The following is a 23357-nucleotide window of genomic DNA, read 5'->3' on the forward strand; positions in this document are numbered from 1 at the left end:
GCAAAGAAAGCTATTAAATAAAGTTTAGACATCTATGCAAGCGCCAACTTCTGTAGATGAAGCCAATGGTACCAAAAACTGCAGTTCCACAAACGTCCACTTGAGGCTGGCTGCAGAATGAGGCAATCTTCATAAGCCCCCATGTTAAAATGTCGAACTTCACAGAAGAAATAAACATGTTTACAGGGTGTTACAAGAAAACAGTCTCTATAACTAATTTACCTGTTCATGACAACTGTACTGAGTCTGAATTTTTATATAACTCACTCATTCAAATAACATCAAGGCGTAAAGTTATGCATAATAACAGCGTGCGCTTTGTTTGACAGGTTGGTGCCGTTAAATTTGGTTTGTTTCTGCACCCGGGCATCATTTGGCATGCCTCAGGGCCACGTCTGTGCTGATTTTTAGGTTAGCCTGTAGGCGGAAGAGGCTGGACTGCCTACATACAGCTTCACACATATGCCGTCCATTCTTTATACTCAGTCAGTGGTCTGTTCATGCCGTACTAGTGTTTAGTAGTTGGTTTCTCTCAGATATTTTTATTGAATTTTAATCACACATACACAAATTTTGCAGAGTGATAAAAACACCCACATCCCTCCCCTCCCACTAGCCACATTTACAAGCCATAGGTATGTTGTCCCTGGAGTACTGTAGGAAACTTTCTTACTGTAGGATAAAAAAGTATATAACGTTAAATTTAGATTGGCTGCTATGGACTGAGAGGAACAGGTTGTTTAATTTGACCTTCAGGAAAGGTCTGCACACCTTCTAAGTAGCATATCTTCTCGAGGTCTAGGCAGGACACAAAGTCACTCATCAGTGGTAGTTTTTCATTAAACTTTTACCTTTATGCCTGAAGGCCAAATGCCATTATCTGTTGGCTTCTGTTTGTTTATAGTGCGTCATAGTTTAAAAAAAAATCCCATTACAGTCTGTTTATGGTACCCTGTCATGACCTTATCGCACTTCATTTTTTATTCGGCTGTCTCTGGGTTTGGTTGTTTTTCACACTTCTTTGACATAAAGGACATATGCTGCGGGCTCTACGGTGCGCGTACATACTGTACACCTGCAGCAGTGACACCAGATGGATGGATGACACTAATGACTGTGTCACTTTAGCTCAGGAGAGGGAGGCCTGCTTTTTTTTTTTTTTAACTTGAAGGGGTTAAACACAGGTCTTGAACACACTGCAAAAAATGTCAACCTTCAAAGTTATTTTACGTCTTAAAAAAGGGGAAATCTTTTCCAAATAAAACGATGGCAGCCTCATAAAGTGAGACGATGGTTTATTATTTTCTTACAGTTTTTACTAAACAGTAGCTTTTGCGCATTGATCAGCAGCTTGCACAAAAAATTGTTTTTTTTTTTTTACAGTGTGCTGATGTGAACAGGGCGGGGCGGAGAGAGGAGGTTTCCTTCAGTGTGTGTGTGTGTGTGTGTGTGTGTGTGTGTGTGTGTGTGCGTGTGTGAGCGAGAGGAGTCAGCTGGTCGAAAAAAAGTGCGGGTTGCGATCAGTGCATGCGTGTTTACGTGTGTGTGTTTGTGTGTGTGTGCGAGCGTGCGTTTTTACGTGTGCGTACATGTGCAAAGGAAAGCACTTTGGAGGGGTGGGTTGGGGTTGGGGTTTTGGGGGGTGGCGGTGGAGGTGGTGGTGTTGGTGTTGAGGGGTGGGTGGGTGTGTGAGGGGGGGGGGACAAGGTGAAGACAACAGAACAGCGGACAGAGTTTTTTGGGGGAAAGCAGTTTGTGTGGAGATCCAGACGAGGACAGTCGAAGCGCGCCGGGTGCTGCTCCGTCGTGCGTCCTGGACACGATTCTTGAGCTGCGTCCTGCCCTTTGATTGCCGTAAGCGCTTCTGTTATTTGTTTGGAAAAACAGCATGACACGCATATGGTTTAACTCGATGTCAAACATTCTTCCTTTAGGATACTTTAGGATCTTATTCTTCATGCACAGGGATGCAGAGGAGGCGTCTTTAACTTAATTTACTAACGCTTTCATTGACTTAAGTGATACTTGTAAGCCGTGAAATGAGCTCCAAAGTCACTTTTCTGATGTAGAAGTCTGTCAGGTAATGTTGCAAATGAAGAGACTGACATTTGAGCATGCATTTGTGGAGGAATACATGTTGTTGTTGACATTATGATTATTGTAACATCTAACTATTTCTAACATCCCTGCAGCCATGCTTGAGTTTTTAAAGACTTGATCTGCAGGGACTGTTTCATCTCCTCACTGTAACTGTACTTGGGTTTCTTCCACTAATTGCTACTTTGTAAGGGAGTTATCTGAACCCACAGCACGTAGAGGAATATCTGCATATATATATATACATATATATATATATATATATATATAGATATATATATAGATATATATATATGTGTGTGTGTGTGCTGATGGTCTGTCATAAAGCTTCGTTAGCTCTGACTTAATGTAGGCTAAGCTCTGCACGCTGCTAGACTTCCTTCTTCCTTCCTGGTGCATAAGGAAGACTATAGGTCTGTTTAGGATCAGGTAACATTAAGGCCTTTAAGAGGCTCTGGATGGCAGAACTATACTACTGTGTGTAAGGTACAGGTGCAGATGGATCGTATACCAGTACTTGTGTTTTCTTAGTGAGAAAATTGAGTCAATAATAACAAAAAAAAAAAAACTGCTACTGAAATCCACTCTATGTCAGCGGATTACTGACATAGAGTACTGGCTTATTTGTACTTGAAGTGACACACACACACACACACACACACACACACACACACACACACGCACACACACACACACACGTGTGACATTATTAAGTTGCTCCCTGCCCCATTTAATTCTCTAGATCTCTCTGTATGACCAGTAAAGCTGAATTACTCCCTTTCTCTGCAGGAGGAACCACAAATGTCAGCAAATGTCAAGCAGTTGGAGCTTTGGCTTTGCTTTCAGGCTTATTAGCCACACATACAATCAGCCCCGCTTGCCCTTTTGGCCAGCAGTTTGATTGCTGTAAACACATAAGCCTATGCAAGAACGTGTGAAGATATAAAACCGGCTGCAAAAAAAAAAAAAAAGAAGTGTACAATTATCAGCAACGGAGAGAGGCTGTCTTTTCAACGCTAGTGCAACTGTGCACACACACGCACACACACACACATTTAGACACAGATTCTCAGTCAGCAGAGCGACCTAAAGATAGCAGAGCCCCAGTGGAAACAGTAATTAGTGGGGTGAAAAGAGAGGGAGAGGCAGAGGCAGAAGGGAGGAGGTGGAGGAGGAGGAGTAGGAGGAGGAAGAGATATTGTTTGAACCATCTGATATCTGTTATATAATGACCTGTACAATGGAGACATGCTGGGAGAGAAAGTGAAGGGAAACCAGCAGAGTCAAAGAGTGAGAGGAGCTATTTAGTGAGAGAGATGTAGAGTTCAGTGTGTGTGTCTGTGTGTGTGTGGATTCAGCTTTGTTGGAAGCAGTATCGGTTGCAGCACTTCCCTAAAATTTGTATGTGGGCTGCAGAAATGTCCATCTTAACAAGTAATTTCTTCCTGCTTGTGTGTGTGTGTGGCATTTGTGTTTTCCTTGACATGTTTTTTTTGTTTTTTTTTTACAAGCTGCATCTCTAAAATGAAATCACAGCTTTCCATGAAACTGGGTGGGCAGATAGGAGTTGTTAAAGGGAAGGAACAGTCGATTTGGATTTTAGATGGTGATCTGGGATTTCCACACCAAACAGGCAAGGGAGAGGATTTTCTAGCCAAAACAATGAAGCAAGTAGAGATAGAAATATGATTCCAAGCCAGGGAATCCATGTATCCTCATATTTAAGTGGTTAGATTGAATTCTTGGGGTGTAGCTACAACTACAAGTTAGATAATTGTTGTTTAACGCTCTTCCGAAATGTTCCTCTCTGCAACATTGCACAGAGATCCTGTAGTTTTTAATGCTCCGAGCGACACAAGACTTAATGCTGAACAGCTTGAAATGTATTGCAGTGTGTGTATCCCCAACTTCCTCCTGCGTACTCACAGCAGATAATGCTGCACAATGCAGTGGCAATAGCTGACTCCTATTTCAAGTTCCTTCAGAAAGGCTCTCCCCCCCTTGTCTTCACCCCCCTTTCTGCCTTCCACAGCAGTCTGCAGGTGGTGAGTAGTCATGTGTTTCAAGCTTGGAAAGGGTTTCTTATTTAGTCTTAAGCCCCAGGCTTTGTTTGGGAACTGACTTATGTGTGTGTGTGTGTGTGTGTGTGTGTGTGTGTGTGTGTGTGTGTGTGTGTGTGTGTGTGTGTCGTACACAATGGCAGTGTTTACATTGGATTCGGTGTGCACATGTTCATCCATGCGTGCACATTCATTCGCACATGCAGGCTTTGCTTTTCTCTCTTGGGCAAAGACAGAGGCCTGTTGGGTTTTTGTCTTTAGACGTACTAAATAGATGCCTATTTTACAAAGTGGTTGCGTGGCGCCAGCACGGATCACAACACTCACCTTGTCAATTTTGTTGATTTACCTCGTTACTTTTCTCTTTATCGTTCAGTTTGTTTCATTTAGTGTGTTTTCTGTGTTGTTGTGTCCTTCCTTCATGTGCAGGGTGCTGGTGAGACTAGAAGGTGTAATTCCCTACAGAGGGAACACTGAAGGAACACCATGGCCTTAGCGGGATGTCCTGACTACTTCTTACGTCACTCAAACTACCAGGTGAGGTATTTTGATATTTTAGTATTCTGGTTCAGACTCCGGTTATGGTTCTGGTCTCTGTGATGCTACATGCTACTTAGCTGTTGACTAACTTAGCTGTAAGTTAGCTGTTGACTAACTTAGCTGTTGACAAACTTAGCTGTTGACAAACTTAGCTGTTTAATAACTTACCTGTAAATTAGCTGTTGACAAACTTAGCTGTTGACTAACTTAGCTGTAAGTTAGCTGTTGACTAACTTAGCTGTTGACTAACTTAGCTGTTGACTAACTTAGCTGTTTAATAACTTAGCTGTAAGTTAGCTGTTGTCAAACTTAGCTGTTGACTATCTTAGCTTAAAAATAAGATTTGTGTTGTTAAAAAAAGAGGTAGAACAACCTGAAAAAACAATATTCTCCATCTTTTTGCTCTGTTTTGGCTTCCTCCAGCTCCTCTAAGAACATCATCTGGTCCTAAATGCTCTCCTGTCTTTACAAGCTAGCTACTAACTTTATCTGTACTGGACTTATAGTATATATTGCAGTATTATCAGAGATTTTCTGCCAAAAAACCCCTCAGCTTCCTGCTGAGCAGTGCGAAACGTTACATTTGTGGGCTGAAACACCAAAACTATGAGCTAAAAGGTGCAAAAAAAGCTTTATAGCGTGGAAGAGAACTGAAGAGCTGATGATATTTTAGTTTAAAACTGTTCATGTTGCACTTATTCATTAAGTTTATTTTAAAAATATCAATTAGTACAGCTTCATTATCTTTAGGTTTGGGTTATGGGTTGGGGAAAGACTGTAGTTAGACATAATTTCTAACAAGTTTAGTTATTAAACTTCTCTGTGTATCATCATGTGTACAGTGGCTCTGAGTCTATTTGCTTCACAGTGAATGACTCCCAGCCTAGTTAGGTGAAATATGGCGTCTCTGCAACACAACAGACCCACTTCCACTGTCCAGCTCCTGCAGAATGAGCCCTTTGTTTCTCAGCTTGGATTTTCTCCTCTCCAACCCTCCAGTAACCTAAAGAATTTGGCTAAAGTGCATCGTGGAGGTCTATAAATAGAGCGCTAAACAAACAACAATAACAAACTGTGGGCTTTGTTGTGTGACAGGCCTGAAAGCATGGGATTGATGGTATGACGTCTTACTGGGACCGATGGGACGATGTAGGTGACGTAGCCTCAGCTGCCTTATTCGTCTTAGTGGAGGTAGAAAAATGCAGCTCCATGCTAACCCAACCGTGGGACCGCTGAGCCCCTGTTGAGCTGACATGAAGTTGGATTGGTTCATGTTAGCTTCCAGGAAAGGGTTTTGCACCAGTAAGACTGCAGTGAATAGTGAATTGAATCCCCATAGAAAACAACATTCCTCCACCCTGCATCTAGCGGAGAAAAAACAGAGTTTGATAGTTAGAGGGAGAGAAGTGGGTTACAACATTGCGCTCTGTGTGTGTGTGCGTGTGTTATGTAAAGCTTGGCAGTTGACATGACACAGCATGGCACATACACACATACACCCCATGGAGTCTCTCTGTAGGCAGTGACTGTAGGTTTAGTGTGCATAGATAGGGTGCAAATGAGCCCTCTTTTCGGCATACTTACATAACGCTATACATAACGGCAGGGATGTTTGGAAATCTGGGCGGCGTTCCAGCCCTGTGTGTGTGTGTGTGTGTGTGTGTGTGTGTGTGTGTGTGTGTGTGTGTGTGTGTGTGTGTGTGTGTGTGTGTGCGCGTGCACGCCTGCACGTCTGTCTATCTCAGTGAGAACTTTGGATCTGTGCCAGAGATGTCTCAGAGAAAACAGCCAGCAAGTCTTCTTTCTCTCTTTTCCCCCCGTCCATCTCCTTGAGTATGTATGTATGTAAGTGCACACACATGAACTGCAGAGCACTAAGAAGCCACAGATTCAGCTGAGTTTAACCCGTCAGTCAGGAAAGTGGAATGAATGAATCGTTTAACAGCATACTGAACGTCAGTATTTATACCTGCAGCCCTGAACATGTCTGTCTTGCCTGAAAACATGGGCTACACTTATTTCTTATGTTCAGAGGGGTAAGGGTTCAGCAGCTGCACGCAGCGGTCGCCACGTCAATTGGCATGCTCAGTTTCGTGCTTGTGCTTTCGAGGAACCGTAGCCTATAATGCTCGGAGAGAAAGTATTCTGAAATGCCTAGATGTTAATGCTGTGGGCTGCGAGGGCGAAAGGGGAGACGTTTGCCCATGATGAAAGACATGTCAAAAGTAGTCATGACTATCCATGGATGAGAGCAATCATAGTCTGTCAAGCTGAAAACTCCAGGCCTAACATTTCCTACTACAAATGCTGCTGACTCCAAGCAGCATAGTATTGGACTCCAGGACGAGAAATAGCTCACTCAAATCCAAGAAAAGCACAGGAGACGACTCTTCATTCATTATGGGAATGATCACATCACTACAGGAGGACAGAGATTCAAAGAAAGCAATTGTCCAGAAGAAAAGAGTAAGCAGGAGGAGACTTCATTGCTAATGGAGATACATGACTATCAGGTGTATATTGACCTCACTCCACTTAAATACAGTCCTTTGAATCTTAAAATGTTCTGTGACCTTAATGAACTTTAATGAAACCAACAAGTTCAAGGTGTCGTAGAAATTCATTTAGCAAGATTGGTTGAATGATGCTGATGTGAAAATTAAAACACAAGACTCAATGACTGACTGGAGGTCATACAACTACAAGCAAACTACCTTTATGTCCTGCACCCTTTAGACTAGTAATGTCAAGAATGCAGTTTCCAATTATTGACTCATTGCACAAAACAACCCACATCTGGAAAAAGTTTTTCCTGAGAAACCAATGCCTACTTTTAAGTAACTTTTAAGAAAGTGAGTTATGTCTTCCACATTTGTCACTTCAGGACCTGGTTGACCATTGAGGCACCATCAGCACACTCTCTTCAGATTATAGAGTCAGGGAAAGTGCATTATCGGGAATTCACAATGAGGTTTTTATGGGGAATGTAGCCGTTAAAGCTGACTCTTTTACTGCACAAGTGCTGCTGAGGGGAGGGGGATTTTCCCTGGGTTTACTTGTAGCTATATATTAACACTGCTGCTACTGATATCTGTTACTAGAAGTAGGACACTGTACTGCCTCCAACTCACACACAGTCTACACAGTTACACTCTTATGTCCAAAAAAAAGGCAATCCAAAACCAGTGCTGACAGTGCTGAAAGAAGAATGACAGACACAGATTTTATGGCCGTAATGTTGACCAAAAGTAACATTTTACCACTTAAATGAGGAATTTTGTTCTTAAGTTTCTTGAAATGCAGAAACTAAGCTCATACTTATTCTCTCTGTGCTTGTACCAACTCTTCACTGAAGTTGCTCTTTCTGTATCTTTATGGCGTACATTAAATATAAGTATAAGTAGTAACTTCTATTATGAAGAAGATACCTCTCAGAGTCCACATAAATGCTTCACAGAGTTCGACTAGCAGACACAAGTCAACATCAACTGTTCAAAGATGACTGCATGAATCAGGCCTTCATGGTCGGATTACTGCAAAGAAACCAAGAAGAAGAAAAGACCTTCTTGGAACAAGAAACACAAGGAATGGACATTGGACCAGTGGAAGTCTGTACTTTGGTCTGATGTGCCAGATTTGAGATTTTTGGTTCAGATGGCCATATCTTTTTGAGAGAAGGTGAACAGACGGTACCTACATGTGTGGTTCCCACCTTGAAGCATGGAGGAGGACATGTGATGATGTGGAGGTGCTTTGCTGGTGACACTGTTGGTGATTTATTCAAAATTCAAGGCACACTTGACCAACATTGCTAGCACAAGCATTCTGCATCGACATGCCATCCCATCTGTTTTGAGCTTAGTGGGATCATCATTTGTTTTTCAACATGACAATGACCCCAAATACACCCCCAGGTTATGTAAGAGCTATTTCACCCAGAGGGAAAGTGATGGATTGCTGCATCAGATGACCTGGCATCCACAATCACCTGACCTAAACCTAATTAAAATGATTTGTATGAGAAGATGTGTCCAAACATCTTTTTGCTTATTTAAATTTATTTTTGCACTGTCAGACTAGCTGCTTCTCCCTGTTTCCAGTTTCTGTGCTCCTGGTGCTGACTGTAGTGTTCGCACTCAATAGACAGATATGAGGGTGTTATTGATCTTCTCATCCAACACTCTATATGCGAGACGTCAGCAGAGCAGCAGAAGCAGCTTGAGTGCTCTGTCTGTATCTAGACAGGATGCATTTAGTATTGAGTGTAGGTCATCTGAGTAGGTTTCTGGATCTGAACAGTGCTTAAAGGGACCTACCAGTGGATGCAGCAGGGTTTAAGAAGTTCTCATCTGTTTGAGGAGGAGTAATAAGTAAAGCTAATTGTTCTTGCATGCTTAGATTTCTCTTACATGCTCTGCAAGATAAACTGTACATTAGAGAGTGTTTTAGTGAAGTTGTATCTCTAGCTGGTTAGCTCTAGCTGAAGCCTGCAGCATTTCTTTGTCAGCCCACAGGCCCTGCAGCCAAGTTGCCTTCCTTGGAAAGCTTTTGGCTGCTTCTTCTCAGAGCTATAAATCTTACTCTGGGCATTTATGGATGTTTTCGAAGCACTGAAGGGAGCTGCTGAACGTGTGTGTATGTGCATACATGCACAACAGGACCCCTGGCCACGAGCAGTTCCTGGAAGAAATGCTTCCGCGTTCTTCTTTTTCCTAGAAAAGGGAAGATTAAAAATTTCTTTGGCTTTTTTCCCTGTCTTTCTCCTCTGCAGCTTTCCTGCCTCAAGGCTGCTTCAAATTAGACAATGTGTGAGGAACTTGGCAGCTTGTGTGTGTATCTCCAGACGTGTGAGATTGTATAAGTGTGCCTGAGCTGGTATGTTTTTGCTCTTAATGACTGATATGTTTTTACAAAAATCAGTACCTGATGTGCGTTTCATAAGTGAGAGCTTGAAAGTGGAAAGTATTCAAGTATAGATACTTTGTTACCGTAGTTATGTTGTTTTTTCAGGTTTCTGTACTTTATTTAACTTTTCACTTTTACACCCAATATTTTTACACAACTATTTGGATTTTATTGCATATCACACATGACATAACATGACAACAAAAGCTCAGGGAAAGCTTTTTCAAAGAAACCAAGAGAGTAACTTTTTACTTTTATACTTTGTGTACATTGTAGAGCCTGTCTTCTATTTAAGTAAAGAAGTAGAATCAGTTCGTCTGAGTCGTCTCTGTAGTACAAGTATTCATACTTGTGTAAAGAATGTGTGTACTTTAGCCATCTCTATGTGTGCAAGTTTGTGGTTTTTGGTGTGTGAGAGAGTGAGAGAGAGGCTAACACACACACACACACACACACACACACAGACACAGTGAGACACCAAGGGCAGCGGGTCATAAATTCACAGTGCCACAGACGTCAAAGTGTCACGGGTCTCTGAACTTGAGGCTTGACGTTCCTCGAGAGCAGAGACACGAGCCCACCCTTTGTCCAACCCTCTGAACTCTGTGAAAATAAACCCTCATTAACATATCTGGCGTCTTAAACCCACTTTGTGGTTTTTACTGGATGGTCTTCACCCCCCTTTTTTTTTTTTTTTTTTAAAAAGTCTTTCTTTTCTCTGCTTTTGACAGGAAAGCATGGACCGCACTTCCACTCGCGAGGAACTGATTGTCCCAGGCTTTCAGCGCCCGGCCAGTCAAAATTTGCCACATCACCATGGTAACTTTCCTCTCTTCTCCTCATTCAACCTATGTCACATGTATTCAGGGATTTGTATGAAAGAATTGCCAGATCTCTTTATGGACTCCTTATGTTATGGATGGCAAGGTTCAATCCACATTTAACATGTTTTTATGCCTTTCTTTATGAAATCTTTGGACTGCCAATATGTATTTGCAGGCCCAGTTCTCCATCAACATTTAGGACATTTTCTCCCTTCATCACTGCAGGCTCTGCTCTCCAGATGGAGAGGTTATAGACAAGTGTTAAAAGCACCACCCCCACCTCCTTTTTTTTAGCACTGCTCAGCACTTTTCTACCAGCCCACCCCGCCTCCCTTTACCTACACACACATGTGTTAGCTTGCTCTCAATATATTCCCAGAAATCCCTTCAGCCGTCGTGGAAAATCTTGGGTATCCTTTTGGAAAGCTGCCAGCTTGAGGAGAGGAGAGGTTGTAAATTCTTGCTCTCTCTCTCTGGCCTCTTTACTTTTTTCTCTCTTTGGTTGGTAGTTTAGTTGTCTGTTGATGTGTGGTGGTGAGAGTATTAAATATTGCCTCACGTGAATGGGGTGTTTATATATGCCTGTAGGTCAGGCCACTGGCAGGCAGAGGTTAGTTTATGGTTTTATTTATAGTAAGTAAGCCATAGGTCTTTGGAGAAGGGGTGCAGATAGTAGAAGAAGAGTTGCAGGTTCATACAGGCAGTGACACTACAGACGGTCCCTAAGTGATTAGAGGAGGTTTTCGACAGATTGTGGTAGATCCTTCACATTCTTTTTGTTAAAACAACATTGCGTAGTCACTAGTATTTTTGCAATTTAGCACCACAAATTTCAGAGTGGACAGCTGTGCGCGTGTATTTGTTATGATTATATTACTTATAATCAGAAATTAGCTAGTCAACAACTTTTGCTAACAGCCAAACATCAGGCAAGTGCAACAAATAAGACATGACAGCCAGCTACTATGCTAGTGCAACAAGAAGAAACCAAGCTTGGCGTCTGTCTTTCAGCTGTTCATTTCACGAGGCTCTCGCCAGCAACTAAAAGTCAGTCCCAGATTTACTTCTGTCCGACGGCTTCTTGGCATTTTCTTATCTTAGTTTCTTCCGTCAACATCCCCTTTTGGTCTTATCGCCCGCTTGCCCAGCTTTGCTCCTCATCAGCATTCACCCCAGCGCCTCAGGACTGAAAACCCCATCTTCCCGGTGGTCCAAAACATCTGTGGTACAAACACTAACAAGTGCAAAAGTTTTTTTTGAATAGCTAACTGTCATTTCACAATCATTGTTTCTTATATTAACGTGGAAGAGATACCAATTTGTCACAATGACTGCAGACTTAATATACCAGAAAGCAATGCTGAAAACTTTTTACAAGCATTACTATCACTATACGAACGAATCCTCACCTTGAACAATTTTATCTCCAAGTTGTGAGAGACGTAAATGTAATGTAGTTACTGACCTTTTTAGCAAATGCCAGTGTCTGTAGGTTTGACGCCATGTTGATATCATATCATGCATCACTTAATAGCACTCCATTGTGTTAATTTACATGCAAGATGAGACTTATGAGAGCTGTGTCGGGGAAAAAAGCATCTATTTTACTGAACAGTATAAACGAGAACGAAAAGACGTCTGATTGATTACTTGAGTGAAAAAAGCAAGTGGCAAATACACCCGGCTACTGTTTCATTCTCATTGTGCACTACAGATGTGCGGGACGTGCTGTATACGGCCTGGCTCCGATTTCATGCCCTTCATTTATGCCAGCCCTTTCTTTTTTATGATCTGATGACTACAATGCATAGCATGGTGTTGATTGCATGTACACTAGCTAATATACTGTACCAGATTTAATGCTTTGCTCACAATCTTTATTAGGAATTTTATTGTGTGCCCTCATTTGCTTCAGTTAATTCATTGAGTTGGTTATTATTTAAAGTTTAGTAACTTGCACCTCAGTAATGATTGTTAACAGAGGATTACTCATTCGTTTCTATCTTGGGAATTGAAATCCAAGACCTCACTACTATTGTCCAAAAGAAAAACACTTGCTTCCTGCAAGAAATGGTCCCAGGTCTGTATAAAAAGCATATGTCGTGGCTCATACATTGCGTAAAACCATAGCAAAAAGATAATTGTGCAAAATGTGTGTTTTTCTGGTAAATATAACTATAGTGTGTTTACAGCGTATGAAGGATTGCACTTTGCCCTTGAAAACCTGAACATCCAGCTCTCTTCTCTGACCTCTAGACGGCTGTCAGAGATCGATGATTGCAGGTTGTCGTGGCCAGGGACAGAGAGCACTCATTCAGTGTATTCTGGGATCTTACAGGAATGAATTGGCCACGGTTGTATGGTGGGTTTTGTCGTTAGATGCTAGCCAGAGTACTGCAGCAGTTCATCTACATTCAAAGTCACAGTTGGTAGAAGAGAGGGAGGAGAAAACATTTTCATGCTATATGTCCTCTGGCTTCTCTGACTGAAGCCAGCAGTGCAGTGTGGGCCAAGCCAGCAACGGGAGGAGGGAGAGGAATGCCAATGATACCATCATTATCCTCTTAAAGCTGCACTAGGCTACGTTTTTATGTAAAACTCCAGCCGGCTTATCAGCCTTAATCACAAGAGACAAAACCTTCCTATTCCCCAAAATTAAGAGGATAGAGGATATTTTTGGCTTTGATGAAATATTGGTTTTAAGTAAAACCACTTGAAGTAAATCATAGCATAGAAACTCACTAATTGGAAATTTGCAACCCGTCCAGAAAGAGCCAGACTTGCCATTGACAGCTGAACCAATGATTCTTCACTACTTCCTCTGCTTAGAGCCAAGTGCTGAAGAGGTGAACATGATTAAGAGTCTGTAGCCATGCTAGCGCCTCTGTGAGGTTATAGACACAGTTTTAACTTGCTGATGATTGGCAGGTGTACGTAGGTGTTAGTTTGGCACGTTGGCATGGTTACATTTGGTTATTAATAATAAATATGAGGAACAGGTTAGCCTGATGGAAATGTCATTAGTTTATTTCTTATTTAATTATAAACCAATGTACTGTAGTTCTGATCTAATGATGGCTTCAAAGGAAAAGTTAAGCAACACTTATCGCAATTAATCCTAAAGTTGGAGTCTGCCAAATTTCATGGCGTATTTCAATCAAAACAACAAATCTCAGCCTGTTGGTGGCACTAGAAGAGGATCGCCAAAGCCATTAGGGTTTAAGAAGTGGCGACCTCCGTGGCTGTAAAGTGAAGACAAAATAATGCAGTTCCTCAAACATCCACTTGAGGCTGGCTATAGAATGAATCGGTCTCCATAAGTGTTAAAATGTCCAACTTCACAGCAGAAAAAAACTTATTTACAGCCTGGAACAAAAACAGTTTTGGTTGCTCTAGCTAATTTAATGCACGTTGCCGATTTTCAAAAATTAGCCGGGAGGTGGAAGAGGGAAGACTGTCAAGATGGTGGTGACCAGAACCACCACACTGAGCTTGAAAATGGCTCTTCAGGAACCTACGGGGTGACATTTATGCTGTCAGTGGGATTTATCCTATGAAAGTCCATATAAACTTCCATAGAAATCCTTAGAGTATTTGTTAAGATGTTTCAGTCTGGACCAAAGTGGTGAATTGTCATCCCTACAACTGTGCCGCTAGCATGGCTATAATGTGTTTGCCAACTTTCAATAGCTCCTCTGAATCTGGTTTTTATCATTCCACATTTTTTTTTTTTAAATCATAACTGAAAGTATAATTACTCAGACACACATGTCACATTTCTACATGTTGTAAAGTTAAAATTATCCACCTGTGGCCATCAGTAAAGCATTTCAACTTGCTACAGTAAGAAAACACAGATGTAAATGATACAGTGAATGATGGCTGGATTTTATTTATCTGTCCTGGTTTCTGTTATTGTCCTTGCTGGCTCACTCACATTGTTACAGAGAGCCATGGTTAGTGTTAAGTGTCGTGTTATGTAGCACCTGTGCTTTTCCTACTACAGTATGTTGAGTCAAAATGTCTGCTGGGAAAAAAGGCTTACAATATATTGCAGCTTGGTCTTTTCCAACTGTGTGTGTCTCCCCCCTCTATGTCACCCTGAACCCTGTCCCACTCATGAACCCTGGCATCACATGAGCTTGTGTCCCAGACTGTCCTTTATGTGTGCCTATGTGTGTCATGCCATACCTCTTTGTAAATTGGGATCAGACGTCCAACTCCTGCTGCATTTAGTACATCAGCTTCTTTCTCACTCAGTAGGCTCTGTGTGTGTGTGTGTGTGTGTGTGTGTGTGTGCGCGCGCATGCATGCAGCAGCACAATGTGCTTTTTCTTTTAATTCTCCTGTATAATTACATACACATGCTCATCAGTGCTGCATAGCGTACATGGTGTCCTTGGCTTTTCTGTGTGTGTTTTGGTGCCCTACTTTGTCCTGATCATTTGGCCACCATATGCCATGAACAGGCTGGTGAACGTTCCCAGAGTGCTGTAATTTCTTCCTACAGGAATGTCAGGAATCCTGTGTGTGGTGTTGGGGTGGGACGCACATAGGACCAAAGGGCTTTGGACACACACATATACAGAAACACATGGGCACACATACTGCACTTGTGTTTTAACGGACCAACTAAGGCATGGACTTCTGTAACCTAAAACTGTTTTAATTAGAGAGATCTCTGTCCTTCTAGTGCAGACCACCCCTCTGACTAGCAGTGTGCATTAGCTTTTAAGAGCTGGGTCAGGTTAAAAGACTGCCATCTGCCTGCTCCAGAGACCCTTTCACCCTAGTTTGGTTGCTTGTTCAGTCTGTGGGTGACTGTTGGTTCCAACTTCCAGCGCTTGATAGACAGCTCAGCCGCTGTGAATGACAGGTTTCACATAACCTGACCAATGGCGAGCTAGTGACTTAGTGTACTACACAGCCATTCGAAGAAATCCCGGCCAAAGTGAAATCCAACACACGGAGGAGTGAAAACTTCAAAACAAGGCTGTGTGTTCACATGCTCGAAGGTTCAGGGCCACAATGTGCTTCTGGCAATATTTTTACTGTTGACCATGTTAAATTACAACTAATTAAAGTCGCTAGTGCAGAATGTTGTGGCATTGTCTCAGTCTGTACACTGGGAGCAGGACAAAAGGTCGAAATGCTGAGCTGTGTCAAGCAAAACTTGATGTCCGGTCACCATAAATCAAACTTTTCACCCTAACAGGATTCCTTTAATAGTCAAATCTGACAAATTAGCTTCCATATCATTTACTTCATCTATGTTTTAAATACAGAAATAGAAATAGAAGACAAGACACATGAGTAGGAATGTAGAAAATTACTTGTTTGACTTGCCTCAAGCCTTTAATATCAGCTGTGAAGGCTCCTGAGAGTGTAATCATACACTTAAACTGGAGTAATGTTTCATCTCATTTGTAGAGAGAGTTAGCACTGCTGTCCATGAAGGATGATTTTTTAATGACTATCAGCTGGTTGGTTTTAAAATAATCTCTCAAACTGGTACCCACTGAGGCGACACCTAGTGGATGTCTGCTGTCCTGCAACGTTTACCATCAATTTCTTTAATCTTCCTCTCATCCCTGTCCCTCTTCCACAGATGACGATGTGGACCTCGAGCAGCTGGTCAATGACATGAACTCCTCCATGGAGAGTGTGTACTCTACACAGGCAGACACGGCGCTGCTCCTTAACAACGGCCACGGTCATGCTCCACACCACCACCATCACCACCACCACATGCACCCTGCCTACCCGGGACACGGCCAGGCCTACCGTCGTCACACTCCGCCCTCTTCCTCCCCCTCCAGGGAGAGACTGCGGCACTCTCAGCCCATGCACATCCAGGCCGTCAGGTAGAGACACACCTGCATTGATTTCACTGTTTTATGTTGCGTTCTTGCGTCCTCAAGGACAGCTGGCAAAAAAAAAAAGGCAGCATTGGCTGAGGAAGAACACTTCTGTTTGTCTTTTTCTCTGTTGGTTTGTTTGCATCAGAGGCTTCCAGCTGTCAGCCCTACTCACCAACATATAAGATGGATTGATTAAAAATTAAAATCTTATTGCTGAATCCAGATGAAAAGTATAAACAAACAATCAGTATGTTATTGTCAAGGCCTCCCAGCCTGCGCATTGAAACCCTTTTTGATGATCCAGAACGCGGCGGTCCAAACCGCTAATGCTTGTCTACAAAGCAGTCTCTGGTTCTGCGCCCACTTACAGTACTTGAATACCCGTATACAGGCATGCGTTACCTCCTCCTATGTACAACGACTGGCTCTGTCACCCACATGCTTTCCTCGTCTGTTGTTCCCCATTGGTGGAACGTCACACCAGTTTCTATCCTCTCTACCTTCAAAAACCCCCTGAAGACCCAGCTCTTCAGAGAGTACCTCCTCCAAGTAGTACTTATTGCTGCACTGACATGTCCTTGTCGCACTGTACCTTGAAGTCTAAATATAAAGTGTTATTATCTAAAATCACTTGGCAACAAAACAGGTTTAGCCTTTTGAAGGCTTCTCTTAATCTGAGTGATTAAATTATATAGTTTTAAACAAACATCAGTCATCATTTAAACAACTTCACAATAAATTGTTGTTTGTAAGTCACTAAAAGCTTTACAAGACACACTTTTGGCCATGAATACTTTGTTATTTTACCTGAAACTCTTGAAATATTTGCTTGATCAAGCGCCAAAGATAACATTTTAGTCTAATATATGATGTGTTCCATACAATGGTCAAACCATGGTCATGCAGCATTGACACAGTCTTTCACTGGTCAGCCTGGACAGGACAGTGACATGAGCGTGTGTGTCTCCCTCTGCAGGTGCCTGCAGGAAGAGCATCATCTGCGTCCAGCCTCCCTACCGGCCATCCCCAACCCTTTCCCAGAGCTCTGCAGCCCAGCTGGCTCCCCAGTTCTCAGCCCCATACAGACCTCCGACAACCACGTAAGACCACCTACCTCCACCACCTCATACATGTTTGCTGAAAAGATGCGTGGTGGCTACTTTTCAGTGCTGGTAGAGGGGAAAAACAAATAGTACTAAGTTCGAACAGTGCAAAACTGCATCACGTGTTGCAGCAGACAAAAAATAAAAAACATTTTCCTGTTGCTGCTTTTGAAGTTGTTACTGGCCAGTATGGTTATGATTTGTTGTCCTTTACTTGACCACAATCGCAAGAGAGGGTGTGTGTGTGTTTGAAACCAGCTGACTGGCCTGTTATGTTCAGGTCAGAGCAGCATGTGTTGACTTTGGCTTTGGACAGCCTTTCCTTCCATTACACAACAGCTCACCCTGGGTTATCTGACTGTATGTGTGTGTGTGTTTTTGTGGAAGTATCATTATCAGTCACATGTGCACACACACATACAGAGTGACAGATGTGTTTTGTTGTGGAAAGAGGTGAGCAATGTCTCTAGGATGCTGCAGACAGAGAGCAGACTTCCGTAGCGGAGCTGGGAATACGGCTGGGAACGTCTGCACGTCGGGTCTCTCTGAACCTTTTAAATCCGTCTGCTGGCCTGGGCAAGACAGGCGCCCATTTCCGGTTCACACGCTTCCACCCTGGCTCTTAGCGTCACTGTGTGTGTGTGTGTCATAACCTTGCCTTTCCTTCCCCCGGTAAAGGCTCCTCTCCCAGGAATGTTCCACCCCTCTCAAAGATGTTTTCAGGATGCCCACCCTGAACAATACAAGTTATTTTAGATACTCACTCTATCTTGCACTCACGCACACATGCACACACACACACAGGTAGCATTATTCAGTTCACACGCACACATATGCATGTGATAAGCCATTATTTTTGCATTTCATTGACATCATCTCACAAGGTCTTGAGTCAGAGAGCAAGTTTGCAGTTTGGATAAAAAGGATCTTTTGTGTGACAGCTGATTGGATGTTGTCTCATTTTCCAGAACATCTTCATTGTGTCCACTTCATTTAACTATTGTCGCATATATCTGAAGAGGTAAACAATCATTCAGAGCTTGTTATAGAGAATGGAAACATTAGATTTTGTGGTTATAACTGCACATTTATGTGGGATTATCCTGAAGCTGCTTTGCATATGCTTTGTATCTGATATCGATGACTCTTTTTTGACTTTTTTAAACGGATCATAAGGTCAGAGGTTTGGCAGCATTTTGTGTCTTCTTCACTGCATTTTTCATGGCACATCACCAGGTTGAAGTGAGGCAGGAAATTCTTCAAGACAGTTTAATGGCACAAAAACAGGAAGATGGTAGTATTCTTCCAGCACGAATAGCGATAAAGCTTGAGCTGGAAGGAGAGTAAAAGGCACATGGAAAAATAGCTTCCAACATTCCATCATGTTTATCGTCAGCAAAAGAGAAAAACCTCTTGGCTGAAGGAGCAGAGGAGGTGGCTGGGAGACTGATAAATGTGTGACTAGAGGTGATGGGGATCATGGGAAACGAAGAGAGACAGCTCCACTCTAATTTGATTAGTTCACAATGCTTTCAAATGTTATATGGAGTCATTTTAGTGGCAGGGTTGGAGGAATGACGAAAAATCTTTTGGAATTGGACAGATTCATGTTCCCAGATGATGCACCATAATGATTTGATGATTCCTTGACTTCTCCTCTTGTACTACCTTAGGGTTCACTATTGTTTGTTTTGAGTAAAATGCCTCGACGACTTGATTGCCACGAATTTTCATACATTTATGATCAAAACATAACTAATCACATTTCCATCAGTCTCAGCTGTATGTTGTGTTTTGTGCTAATTAATGTTGTACATGCTAATTAGCATGATAAGACATTAAACTACAGCGGATAACACGATAAACATTACCGGCTAAACATCAGCGTGCCGATTTAGCTCAAACACTGCTATGCCTCAGCCTCAAAGAGCTGCTAGCATAGCTGTAGACTTGTGCTGTGTCTTAATGCAGATACTTCTGTTAGTACACTTCTATGTATTACACTGTGTACACTATGTACTTCCTGGCATAGTGCGCTAATTTAAGCAGGGTAGTGTTGATCCGGCCCCCCTCTGCTACATAGCCAAAATGGCGACCATGCCAGTGAGAAGTGACTCAGCTTTTTAACATATATGAGTGCACCGTCTGGATACTCACAGTATTTTGCCATAATTAACAGTGTGAAGGAAAGTGTAAGTATGCAAAATAAGACACAGCATTGTAGTCTTGTTCAATATTGTTATGACTGTGTAACATCTTCCTAAACCAGCCCCAGTGTTTACTGGCCTTCTTCGGTGGATGCATGTGGAACCATCATATACTTAAATCCACACTAATGCTTAAAATGAGCCATGGCTAGTCGTTAAACGCAAATCGAATGAAACCTTCACTGATCGTATCACGGCACGATGTTGCTCCATAGATCACTTCTTACACTGACATGTGATGTTGTGTAATAAGCTAACAGAGAGTCTAAAAGGATAGGGTAGTTAAAGTTGTGAAGATGTCGTAAGTATGCATAGATGTTTGCCGGTTGGCTTGTCAGAAGAACATTGGACGATGGCTTACACACAAACTTCAGACGTGCCGTGCGTTGGTCTACAGACATAGTTGCATTGTATTTGCATTGGCATGGTTTTATCGTAGGATCTCTCTCCCTCCAGCTGTAGAGTCGGAGTCTGAACATTCTTTACTAAGCTTCAGTCTTTCTCAGATATATTATGAGCCAGTAAAACTGCGTATGTGCGTGACATGACAGGTTTATGGGCTGTGTTCCCTTTGATAAGATTAATTGATTTGTTCTCAGGGCATTGTGAACAGGTTAGCATGAACAGATACCATGACACTGCACCTACATCGGTAAATACGATTTAACTCTTTACACGGGTTCAAGTAGCTGCTAATGCCAAAGCTAATTCTGTAGTCTGACTGTAGTTAATGCTGACCTCTGATGATAGCTGTTGCACCATACAGTTCAGTCATGTTACTCTGGCTTTCACAAGAATTTGGTCAGGACCTGTCTGTAATGTCTGTAATGGGTTTGCTTTGGCATCATGACTGCGACTGTAATGCAACTCCTGCTTTTATTTGTTGCCAGAGGCATGGCATTACCAACATCAGGGACGTCAGAGAGCTCCAGTGGTTTAAAAGACCGTCTCTCAAGCAGTGGACTTGGGTTCAAGCCCCCTTGCGTTGGCAAACATCCACCCTGCAGAAGTAGGATTTGAGCAAGACACTGAACCCCCGCTCTGGGTTCACTGTTCTTTAAATGACCCTGACCTCTGACCTCCCTGTGGAAAGAGGCAAGAGAAAAGAGGGCTTTAATGGAAAAAAGGGATGTGAAAAAGTCAGTTTCTCATGGTTTGTTATTCATTGCATGGTCTGATTATTAAAATATGGGTTGCTTGCGAAACTTTCCAAGAATTTAAAAAGGAATCATACGTTGTTGTCTTAAGATCTGATCAATCGGATGTTTTTTTATCGTTTAGCCTGTTAGCAGATCTGGGGATGGCAGTGTGGGTCAGTTTGGTCGGTCATTTATGGTCCTCAGAGGATGAACCCTCATCACTTTAGTCATCCCCTGACTTTAACTCTTGCACCAAAAAGTGCCAAAATTGCTTTTACTGTTATGCAGGGTGGTAACAGAGCTTCAAATGTACACTGACCACCATCTCAACTATACACCATGGCTTCAACATTAAAAATTAATTTAATTATCTTTTGACCCTACCAGGGTAGGAAGAAACTTAGGAGTCATGATCGATAACCAACTAACCTTCTCTGATCATGTTGCCTTGGGTGCCTGGTTCACACTTTACAACATAATTAGGCCTTATCTGACTTAACATGCTACCCAACTCCTGATACAGACTGTGGTCATCTTGCGACTCGATTACTGTAATGCCCTTCTGATGCACCTCCCAGTCTGCACAGTGAAATGCTTTCAGATGATCCAGAACATGGTGGTGCTCTTGGTCTTCAATCAAAAGGGCACGTTACCCTGCTGCTCATCATGGTCCACTGGCTACTTGTAGCAGCCCGCATTAAATCCACATTGCTAATGCTTGCCTACAAAGTCTCCAGTTCTGCGCCCACTTACTTGAATACCCTTATATATACATATGTTACCTCCTCCAATGAACAACGCCTGGCTCTGGGGGAACAGTCTTTTAATAGCTGGTCTCTAATGAGTGGTTTAATAATACTGTATTTTACTATGTATAATGTCACTGTCGCATTTAAGCAAGGATTTAGTAGCCAAATATTTAAATATTTTTTGGTGTGATCTGTGGCTATATTATATTCTGTAGCCTATTCTATCATAAAAACAAACTTAAGACTAAAGCTCTGAGTCACACACACTCTCTGTTTAGGACTCCTACCTCCCCCTTCTGTCTGTGGTCAGCTGATGTACTTCTGCACGCAATGGTCTGCTGACCCACTGCAATCAGATCAGGTGCATATGTGTGTTTGTGTGTGTGTGTGTGTGTGTGTGTGTGTGTGTGTGTGTGTGTGTGTAAAGATAGAAGTCTGTTCAACAGAGTGAAGTTTATAACGACATGTACGTTCTATTGTTAGGTAGAAACTAGGTCGCTGTTTTCAATGTAGATCAAGATGTTTTATGTTAAATTGAATGTAATCACTAACCTGGAAATTCAAGTCTGAGACTGTGTGTGTGTGTGTGTGTGAGTGAGTGTGTATTGTGAAGAATTACAGGATTTTTGAGTTTCAGCCAAGCAGTAAATGTTTTACATGCCATGGCGATGTGATGATGATGATAATTTTTCAGGAAACACATGCTTCTTCGACACACAGACACACTCAAATGTGTTGTCTGAGGATTGCGTATGTCCTAGCTGTCAAACTAGATTCAGTTATCCAATATAAACCAAGAAAATCCAACCAGATTATGACAAATATCCATTTTGAAATGGATGTCAGATTGAATTTTAATTCCTGGAGAGTGAGGTTAGACACATTCCTTTGTTTCTTGGGATTTTATCAGATGCTATCCTGTACACGGCCAAACTATGCATCAGGCAGGGAGTCAGGGATGGAGAGCTTTGTCTTTTCTGCTTAGGCAAACTAGATGGATGTGGGAATGGGATCTCTGCATGGAAAAATAAATTGCTGTGTAAACCTTTCTGCCAAATCTACCCAAGTTTTTTTTTTATTTATTTTCTTGTTTTTTTATTTAAGACCTACAAGTTTAAATCTGATCTGTTTCACATGACTTTATTTAGTAAGAGCTTTGCATGATACTTACATGTAAAGGGATTCCTAGAACTGACTTATAGACGTCTATCAGTTTGTGTGTGTGTGAGACAGTGCCGTGTCAGTGTTGGGTCATGGGGGGAGGTGAAGTGAGCCACTCAGTGAGGCTTTGTGGTGGCGCTCCACTAAGGTGAAATTAAGTTTGGCCTGTCTGCAAAGCTAATCAGTTCTGTCTGGCTTGAAACCCGACCACTCACAGACATGAAAGACAACTGATGCTGTAATAGACCAGGGTTGGGAAGTCACCACCAACCAGCGTTCAGAAGCTGACATTAGTGATGGGTGTGTTAGTCTACAATGGAAGCCTTAACCAGACAGACAGCTATTGCTGGAGGTTTGTAGCAGGTGGTATTACGATTTTACAATTGAAGGCTGTTAATTTAATATAATTTAACATGTTTGTTTAATACATTACCCCATTGACAATAGAGGAAGTAGCACTAAGTGTGTTGGATTTAGTGGCATCTAGCAGTGTAATTGCTAATTGTAGGCCCCTTATTTTACCCAAGTGGCGAACTCTGTGGCTGTGAAGTGAAGCCAAAGCGGAGGCACCAAAACTGCAGTTCCTCAAACGTCCACTTGAGGCTGGCTACAGATGATTGTACAGTAATGAAAACGTTGTTACGTGTGTTTATATTACAGCCATATTCTCTGAATAGAGCCCTCTAAATCTGACTCTCTGGACCTTTAATG

General features: G+C 42.2%; 2 protein-coding genes across 3 annotated transcripts in view; one reads left to right on the plus strand and one right to left on the minus strand.

The window, feature by feature from the left end:
• The first annotated feature begins 1699 nt into the window (after positions 1-1699).
• Positions 1700-23357, plus strand: part of LOC104937108 (growth factor receptor-bound protein 10) — a 42005-nt gene continuing 20347 nt past the window's right edge. The window contains exons 1-5 of one of the 2 annotated variants that reach the window (XM_010753260.3): positions 1700-1854; positions 4587-4694; positions 10334-10421; positions 16035-16290; positions 17264-17387. In XM_010753260.3, coding sequence (XP_010751562.1) covers positions 4644-4694; positions 10334-10421; positions 16035-16290; positions 17264-17387 — 519 coding nt within the window. In that variant the 5' untranslated portion in view covers positions 1700-1854; positions 4587-4643. Of the gene's footprint in view, positions 1855-4586; positions 4695-10333; positions 10422-16034; positions 16291-17263; positions 17388-23357 lie in introns of those variants that run through there. The other variant, XM_027286340.1, reaches the window with a different exon arrangement.
• LOC113747265 (homeobox-containing protein 1-like) overlaps positions 20467-23357 on the minus strand; it is a 29707-nt gene continuing 26816 nt past the window's right edge. The window contains exon 4 of the mRNA XM_027286341.1: positions 20467-20680. Coding sequence (XP_027142142.1) covers positions 20645-20680 — 36 coding nt within the window. The 3' untranslated portion in view covers positions 20467-20644. The remainder of the gene's footprint in view (positions 20681-23357) is intronic.

This window comes from Larimichthys crocea, chromosome XIII (assembly GCF_000972845.2).
Source record: "Larimichthys crocea isolate SSNF chromosome XIII, L_crocea_2.0, whole genome shotgun sequence".
Classification (NCBI taxonomy): Eukaryota; Metazoa; Chordata; class Actinopteri; family Sciaenidae; genus Larimichthys; species Larimichthys crocea.